The sequence below is a fragment of the Coloeus monedula genome (assembly GCF_965178545.1).
Source record: "Coloeus monedula genome assembly, chromosome: 36".
In the NCBI taxonomy this organism is placed as follows: Eukaryota; Metazoa; Chordata; class Aves; order Passeriformes; family Corvidae; genus Coloeus; species Coloeus monedula.
In genome coordinates, this window is record NC_138816.1 from 109,588 (window position 1) to 118,547 (window position 8,960).

The 8,960-nt window shown below is 55.5% G+C and overlaps 1 protein-coding gene across 1 annotated transcript in view; it reads left to right on the forward strand.

Moving 5' to 3' along the window:
- Positions 1-4,569: 4,569 nt before the first annotated feature.
- The window catches only part of LOC309584132 (uncharacterized protein), a gene marked incomplete at both ends in the record, with an annotated part of 22,245 nt that continues 17,854 nt past the window's right edge, over positions 4,570-8,960 (forward strand). The window contains 3 exon segments of the mRNA XM_082300073.1: positions 4,570-4,609; positions 5,118-5,195; positions 5,379-5,984. Of these exon segments, the coding sequence (XP_082156199.1) occupies positions 4,570-4,609; positions 5,118-5,195; positions 5,379-5,984 (724 nt within the window).

Here is an 8,960-nt window from a genome sequence, read left to right on the forward strand (position 1 = left end):
CTCCCCACTGTGGGTCTTCTGGTGGCAGATCAGGTAGGAGCTGATGCTGAAGCTCTTCCCACATTCCTGACACTTGTAGGGCCATTCCTTAGTGTGCAGGCACTGGTGGGTGATGAGGTTGGAACCATCAATGAAACTTTTCCTGCATTCCTCACACTGGTAGGGCCGTTCTCCTGTGTGGATCATCTGATGGTAATTCAGGCAGGAGCTCTTCACGCATTCCCCACAGCTGTAGGGCCATTCCTGAGTGTGCAGATGCTAGTGGGTGATGAGCTTGGAGTTTTGACTCAACCTCTTCCCACAGTCGTGGCACTCGTAGGGCTTCCCTTACTGGTGGGTCTGTTGGTGTCTGATCAAGGCAAAGCTCTGGCTGAATCTCTTCCTACATTCAGGACACTCATAGGGCCTCTCCCCAGTGTGCGTCCATTGATGCCTGATGAGATGTGAGCTGTTTCGAAACCTCTTCCCACACTCAGGACATTCGTATGGCCTCCCCTCTGTGTGTGTCTGCTGATGCCTGATGAGAACTGAGCTGCTCCGAAACCTCTTCCCACACTCAGGACATTCGTAAGGCTTCTCCCCACTGTGGATGCGCCAGTGGATGACAAGGTCGGACCTGCGGACAAAGCTCTTCCTGCAGTCAGGGCACTTGAAGGGCCGTTCCCCCGTATGCAGGAGCTGGTGGGTGAGGAGGTTGGAGCTCTGACTGAAACTCTTCCCACATTGCCCACACTTGTAGGGACGTTCCCCCGTGTGCACACGCTGGTGGGCAGCGAAGGTGGAGACATCACTGAAGGTCTTCCCACATTCCCTGCACCTGTAGGGCCCTTCCCCAGTGTGGATGTTCTGGTGGCGGATGAGGTGGTAGCTCTGGCTGAAGCTCTTCCCACATTCCAAGCACTTGTAGGGCTTCTCTCTGTTGTGAAGCTGCTGCTGGACCACCAGCTCTGAGCTCTGGCTGAAGCTCCAGCCGCCTTCCCGGCACAGGGGGGGGTCTTTCCTGCACAGAACTCCATGGGCTGGGTTTGCAGCCCCCCCTCGTGTGGGATTTCCGGGGCTTTTCCTCCTCATCGAATTCCTGCGCCATGAAGCCACTCAAAACGGCCTCTTCCATGAGGTTCTGCTTGGGGAATTTGTCCTCTTTGGTCTCTCTCCACAGCTCATTGTCTGGGGAAGGAAGGAATAAGGAGAGGAAAGAACAAAGAGAAGGAAGAAAGAGAAGAAGGAATGAAAAAAAAAAAAGGAGAAAAATGAGCAAGGAGAAGGAAGAAGGAGAAAGAAGAATGAGAGATAAGAGGAAGGAACATGTAAAGAAAGTAGTGAGGAGAGGAAGTGGGAGAGGAAGAAGAGGAGGAAGAAGGGGAGGAAGAAAAAAGGAGAAAGGAAGAGAAGAAAAAGGAACAAAGAGAAGGAAGAAACACGAAGGAAGAGGAGGAAGAAGAGAAAGGAAGGAGGGAAAGGAAGAAGGAGAAAACAAGAAGGAAACGGAAGGAAGGAGAGGGAGGAGCAAGGAGAAAAAAGGAGGAAAAGGATCAAGGAGAGGAAGAAAATGAGAACAAGGAGAGGAAGGACAAGGAGAGGAAGGGGTTTGATTCTGTGCCACAGGGAAGGGGAAGGAGATCCCCCCAGTCCGTCCCCGGCAGGACGGCGTCGGCAGCGGGGTTGTCCTGCAGCCGGGGGCGATGCTGGGCTGGGAGATGGAGCAGGAGGGAAGGGAAAGGGGCAGTGACTTCCTCCTCACCTGCATGGGTGTTCTAGAGCATCTTCCTCTTCCTCACAGCCTCCTCTTCCATCCAGCTAAGGGTTGGGAATGAGAAATCCTGTTTTGCTGGAATAAACAAGGTGTGTGGGGGGGGTCCTCCTGTCCAACTCCATCTCTAGAAGTCACTGGGCATCCTGTGTAAAATCCCCTCTAAAACACCAAGATTCAGCCCAAAAAAACCAAACACCGAAGATTTAGCCCCCAAAAACTTCAAGACAGCCCCCAAACCCCCAAAACATCACATTTCAACAAAAAAACCCCTCCAAAATTTGAAGATTCAGTCCCCAAAAACCTGAACCACCGACATTCAGCCCATAAAACCCCTCTTAGGAGTTCCCTCTCTCTAGTCTCCTGTAGTGGTTTGGTCCAAAATACTCATTACTGTTTATCTGCTGTGAGATAAGAATTAGGAGAAATGCAAAGCAGGCACCAAACTTGAAAGAATATAAAGTTTATTAACAGACCTAAAAGAGGGAAGAAAAAAAATTATACCACCTTCAGAACTCTCCTCCTCCCCCCACCTTCCTCCCTTCTCCCACTGACAATGTGAAAAACAACCCTTAAGATGTTCAGTCTGTTTACCACTGCCATAATAACCTTGTTTAGTCCATTTAGAAAGAGAAGTCTCTTCTTGCTCATGCTATGAAAACATTATCACAACGAGACAGCCGCCCACTTCCAAATATTGTTCAGTCCATTTAGGAAGAGGAGTCTCTCTGCCTGCGTGTGAGTCCTTTCCCCCGACTTGCAGCTTTTCCCGCAACTGCTTTCGAGGGTCCACTCTTGAAGTTTCTTGGGGTACAAATTTAAGGTTGAGCCGTTCAGAAACAAAAACAGAGGCCCTTCTCCTTCCCTGGGAGCAAAGGGTCTTCATCATCTTCATCGTTAAGACTATCTCTGGAAGCATCTCTAGGTACTGAGGTTTTCTCCTTTCCCGTTTGGAGCAAAAGTCCTCATCTGGTTCATCTCTCCTTGTTCAAACTTCTCACAAAATTACAGCTGCGTCAGCATCTGCCTATCTCAGTGCAGGTGCTTTTGCTCACGAGCTGAACACTCCACCCCCCATATCTTCATGAAATTACAACAGGATACTCTGATATATCATAGCTTCACAACAGAATTTCAGCTTTAAGCATCTCCTCTCTCTCTTCTCTCAGGTTTTCAGCTCTTCACAGCAGTAAAAGGGTTAATCTCACCTCGGCCTTGCAGCTTTGCAGCTGGAATGTTGAATTTTTCTTATCGCAGTGGAGAGGGGGGAGAGCCGAGCCGCTCCGGCTGCCCACGGCAAGGCAGTGGGGGGGGTTCCACGGCTGGAACAGGTCCATGGCTCCAGGATGGCCGTGGCCCGGCCCGGCCTGGCCCAAGCAGGGCCTGGCCAGGCCCGCTGGCCCCCACACGGGGCCTGCAGCCACCTGTGCCAGCGCCGAAAACGAGAGAGAGCTTGGAGGGGGAGTTTGCCTATTCTTAAATGTGGATCACAGAGGTGTTCACAACTTTAAGTGGCTTAGAGAATTGTCCATATTCAAACTGGCCAGCTGATAGGTTCTGTCAGTTCCCAGAGGAAACTGTAAGCACCCCTTAGCAAGGACGTCCCTTCCGGGACTATGCTTGCTAACCTATGACATCTCCCTACTCTGGGTTTGTGGGAGGTTCTGCTTCTCTGTGCTGCTGAGGGTCCAGCAGGTCCCCCTCTCCAGGGTCCTCCACTTATGGGTGCCCAGGATTTGGAAGGTCCCAGGGGTCTCTTCTCTTCCAGCTCTGTTTCAGAGTGATGGGTTCCCAGAGGTTCCCCCTCTTAATGCTCCCTCATCTCTGGGTTGCCCCCATCCTCCAAGGTCTCAGGGGTCCCCCTTCTGTAGCTGGATGCTCTACCTAGAATGGAGTCAAAGAATTCAAACAATGCCCTGTTTGCAAAGCCCCTAGTGGTAAATGAAGGAGGGTCATGCTGGTTTTGGGGTAAACAGGTCATGGCGTGCCCCCTCTTCCCCCGGCCCCCCGCCCCAGCAACTTCCAGCACCCCACAGCAGGTTGGAAGCTCAGGGGCCCAGCCCCCCTTCCTACATCCTCTGCTCCACGGCCGCCGCAGCACCGGCTGCTGGGTGGGGGGAAGCCCCCCATGAGCCCCTAGGGATGGACCGGTGTGTTGGAGACACCCCCAGTGCGGATCCGCCTCCCTCAGGGCCGCAGGCAACCCCTCCAAGGATTAAGTAATGGAGATACGAAGGTTCCCCTTTTGGGAACCACTCTTCCGCTGTCCCACATCCCTTTATCTTCCCTCTCCCGCTCCTTTCCCATCGTCCCCCCAGATCCCAGCTCCCCCCCAGCTCGGTTTGGGGCTGACCTACCTCCTCTACCGCTCTACTTGGGGGTCCGCCCCCCGTTTTCTCCCTTCTTCCCCCCGTTCACATTGTGTCCCGTCCCCCCTCTCATGCGAGAGCTCCTGGCCCGCCGCCGGACGGATGGAGCGGAACTGGGGGGAGCGGAACTGGAGGGAGCGGAAGGAACAGGAAGGATAGAGGAGGAGGAGGAGCAGGAGCCGGATAAAGAAGAGAAGCCGGAAGAGGACGAGGAAGAGGAGAAGAAGAAAAAGAAGAAAAAGAAGGAAAAGAAGAAGAAAGAGGAAGAGGCGGAAATTGGCGGGTCCACCGCCCCCTGTATCCGCAGCCCTCCCGGCCCCTGGAGTATCTGCCCCGTCGCATCCCGCAGGTGACCGGGGAGAGGGAACTCGCCCCAAATATCTTGGAGGTGGTTTTTTCGGGGGGGTCCCGGTCGCGCCTGTCGGCAGATCCCATACTACCGAGGGGAGGATGCGGGGTCCCCGATGCCACGTGGAGATCGCCAGGCGGGGTAGGGGACAGCGGTTCTGGCGACCCTTGGCGTGGGAAACCGGAGAGGGGCGATACCGGCTTGGAATACCCCCGGCAGACTGGAAAGGGGGAAGCACAGAGTTAACGGGGAGGGCAGGATCCTTTCGACCCTGAAACGGGGGACTGGGGGAATCCCCGGCATCCTAGAGTGGGGGGAGCCTGAAAGGGGGCACCCTGGGACCCCCAGCAGCCGAAACAGAGACTCAGGGGAGAAGGGACCCCTAGGATCTCTAAAATTTCCTGCAACCCTAAGCGGGACCCACAGGAGAGGGAAAACCTCCAGGAACTCCAAAATGAAGAGAGCAGAGAGGGGGGAATCTCAGAGGGCGTTTTTGCTGAATCTTAATATTTTGGAGGGGTTTTTTTCTGCATCATGGTGTTTTGGAGGTTTTCATGGACACAGGATGTCTAGTGACTTCTAGAAATGGACTTAGGCAGGAGGAAACCCCAACCCAGCACACTCACACGTTGTTTTACCCTAAAACCAGGATTTGTCATTCCAAAACTTGGCCAGGTGGAGGAGGAGGCTGCAAGGAAGAGGAAGGTGTCCCGGGATACCCAGGCAGGTGAGGAGGAAGTCACTGCCCCTTTCCCTTCTCCTGCTCCATCTCCCAGCCCAGCATCGCCCCCGGCTGCAGGACAACCCCGCTGCTGACGCCGTCCTGCCGGGGACGGACTGGGGGGATCTCCTTCCCCTTCCCTGTGGCACGGAGGCAAATCCCATCCTCTCCTTGTCCTTCCTCCCCCAGACAAGGAGCTGCAGATGGAGACCAGGGAGGACAAATCCCCATGGCAGGACCTCGTGGAAGAGGCCATTTCGAGCAGCTCCATGGCCCAGGAATCCAATGAGGAGGAAAAGCCCCGGAGATCCCGCAGGAGGAGGGGCTGCAAACCCAGCCCAGGGAGCTGTGAAGAGGAAAGACCCCCCCTGTGCCAGGAAGGTGGCCGGAGATCCAGCCAGAGCTCGGAGGTGGTGGAGAAGCCTCACAGCAGGGAGAAGCCCCACAAGTGTGGGGAATGTGGGAAGAGCTTCAGCCGGAGCTTCCATCTCCTCCGCCACAAGATGATCCACACAGGAGAACGCCCCTATGAGTGCTTGGACTGTGGGAAGAGCTTTAGCCGGAGTTCCTGCCTGATTCGCCACCAGGTGATCCACACTGGGGAACGCCCCTACAAGTGCTTGGAATGTGGGAAGAGCTTTGGTGACCGCTCCAACCTCCTCACCCACCAGCGCCTGCACTCCAGGGAACGGCCCTACCACTGTGGGGAGTGCGGGAAGAGCTTCAGCATCAGCTCTGACCTGTTCCATCACAAAAAGATCCACAGTGGAGAACGGCCCTACGAGTGTCCCGAGTGTGGGAAGAAGTTTCGGACCAGCTCCCATCTCCTCCTGCATCAGCGCATTCACACGGATGAGAGGCCCTTCCGCTGCCCCGACTGCAGGAAGGGCTTCAAACGCAACTCCCACCTCACCATCCACCGGCGCATCCACACCGGGGAGAGGCCCTACAAGTGTTCTGAGTGTGGGAAGAGCTTCTCCTGCAGCTCTTCCTTGACCTCACACCAACGGTCCCACTTGTAAGGGAAGCCCTGCGAGTGCCCCAGCTGTGGAGTCTGCTGCTCCAACTTCATCACCCATCAGAGGACCCACATTGGATGATTCACAGTGACCCTCACTGGGCTGTGACCTGGTGATCCATGTTCCAGGTGGCCAGTATACTAGGTTTGTGTGGCCAGGTTTTGGAAGTAGGGGGCTTTAGGGTGGCTTCTGGGAGAAGCTGCCAGAAACTTCCTGTGTCCAGCAAAGCCCATCAGAGATGCCAGTGACGCCTCAGGGATAATGGATTTAAGAAGGAAAAACTTCTTGTGCAGATAGAATTAGATGCAGGGAAGAACAGAGGGAGAACGTGTGAGAGGAACAGCTCTGCAGGCACCCAGGGCAGTGTGGAAGGAGGGGCAGGAGCTGCTCCAGGCACCGGAACTGAGATTCCCCTGTGAGCACCTGGATGAACCCAGGGGCAGGGACATCCATCGGGATGCAGACTGACAGCAGAAATCTGTTGGGGAGAGCAGATTTGTTGACTTTCGACCCCAAAAATCTCTTGTTTTCAATTATTTTTTCTGGTGGAATCAAGGAATACTGGTTGGTCTTGGAGGTCTTTTCCAACCAAAATAATTCCATGGTTCTGATTTTCTCTGGCCCAAGGGTGTCTTCTGCAGCTAAATGTGATGGACTGGGGCAAAGACCAAGATTTTTGAGGCAGTGGGGTGGAAACCCCTCCAAAAAGGGTTCTTCCCTCCCTCCCAAGCACGTGGATACTCAGCTGGCATGGACACGGAAATCCTTTTCCTTTGGCCTTGGTTTTCTTTTCATCCCTTCAAAACACCTGAAACTGTGGTAAAAATAAAGACATTGAACTGAGACATGGGTGGGGAGTCACAGCCATGGGTGGGGACATTGGAGGACACAGACATGGAGACTGATATGGGGACACATGGACATGGCTGGGGGCGTGACCATTCATGGGGACAGGAAGAGGAGCAGAAGCAGAAGCACACGGGCATGGATGGAGACGTGGGGGACAATGACATGGATGGAAACATGGTGGGGACACAGCCATGGGTGAGGAGACGGTGGGACAGGGCCAGGGACATGTGGGGACATGGCCATGGGCGGTGCCATGGGGGGAACTTGCAGGGGATGTGGGGGATGCTGGGTTTGAGGGAGTTGAGGGTTCCTGGGAGGGACTTGGGGCTTGCTGAGGGCTTTGGGGCCCCCAGGCCAAGCGGCTCCGGCTGCGCTGGGAGACCCTGGCGGAGGTTCTGGGGCAGCTGCTCAAGGACCCCGAGCTGGACCCCCAGCCAGCATTGGGCTCCTGGAAGGGAATGAAGGTCCTTGTCCCCAGGAAGAAAATCCCAGCACCCCCAGGGTGTCAGGGGCAGCTGAGAGGCCACAACAGGGAGGGGAGGGCCAGACAGAGCTGTCCCCCGCTGAAACTACACCCCAAAAATCCCGAAACTCAGGGATTCCTCCCAGAAAAAAGCTGCCAGGAGCTGCCCAAATTGAGGGAAAGGGGGGATGGGACCCCCAGACTGAGCAGGAGGGGCCTGGAACCTCCAAACCTAAGCACAGGAGAGGAGGGTGGGGGATTGGGGGGATTATGGGGAAGGGGCAGTAGAGTGGGGGAAAAGAGGGGGCTGGAACCCCAAATTGAGTTGGGAGGATTCTGTAGACTGGGGGAGCAATGGGAGAGGGGAAGAAAAGGTGGGACTGGGATGGAAAAATGTCAGTTCCATGGGGATCCCTTTGTGTCCTCATCACTTGAGCCCTGGAGCAATTCCCTGGAGCTCTGGAGGAGGGGGGAGGAATGGATCTGTACTGGGGGGTTTCCCAAGCCCCCTGCCCATCCCTGGGGTTCCCCCCAGCCAGCAGCCGGTGCTGTGGCAGCCATGGGGCAGCCGGGGGTGGGAAAGTGGGGTCCCAGGTGGGGACAGAGGAGGAGCGGGAGGAAGAGGAGGGAGAGAGGAGGAGGAGCAGGAGCAGGAAGAGGAGCAGAAGCAGAAGCATGCCCTTCCAGCTGTGTGCTGTGTCCACAGCTCCACAGGCCTCAGCAACATCACTCCCCCCCCACATCTTGCAGGTGACTGAGGAGAGGGAGCTCGCCCCAAATATATTGTGGAGTCCCCAGGAGGGATTTTCTTAATGAGAGGTTTTTGGAGCTCGCAGATTCCAGAACCAAGCCCTAAACACCTTTGCCTGTCCCTGTTTTTTCTTGGGGGGATGGAGGGCGGGAGGATTTATTTGTGTCTTGCAGGACCCCAAAGCTGAGCTGTAAATGTCCCTTGAGGGAATCCTGGGGGATCCACATGACAATCACCCGGTACTGGTGGAGGGATGACATTGGTTTTGGGAATCCCTGGGAGAGCCGGTGGGGTGGAACATGCGACCCCCAGCATGGGGAGAGCAGAGAGGGGTGATACTAGAGCTGGGGGACCCCCGGCACCCTGAAGAGGCAGGAGCCTGGAGAGGGGGAACCCCTGGGGTCCCTGGAACCCCAGAGAAGAGAGTCAGTGGAGAAGGGACTCATGGGACCCCCAAAACCTCTTGGATCATCCCTCAGCGAGACCTTGGAGAGGGTGAACCCCAGGAACCACAGGACCCCAATGGCCACAGGGAAGGGAAATCCTCAGAACCTCAAAGAGGAGAGACTAGAGAAGGGGGACTCCTGAGTGTGTTTTTTTGGGCTGAATCTTGGTGGTTTGGAGGTTTTTACAGACACAAGATGCCCGGTGGTGGACCTGGGCAGGAGGAACCCCCAGCCCAAGGCGCT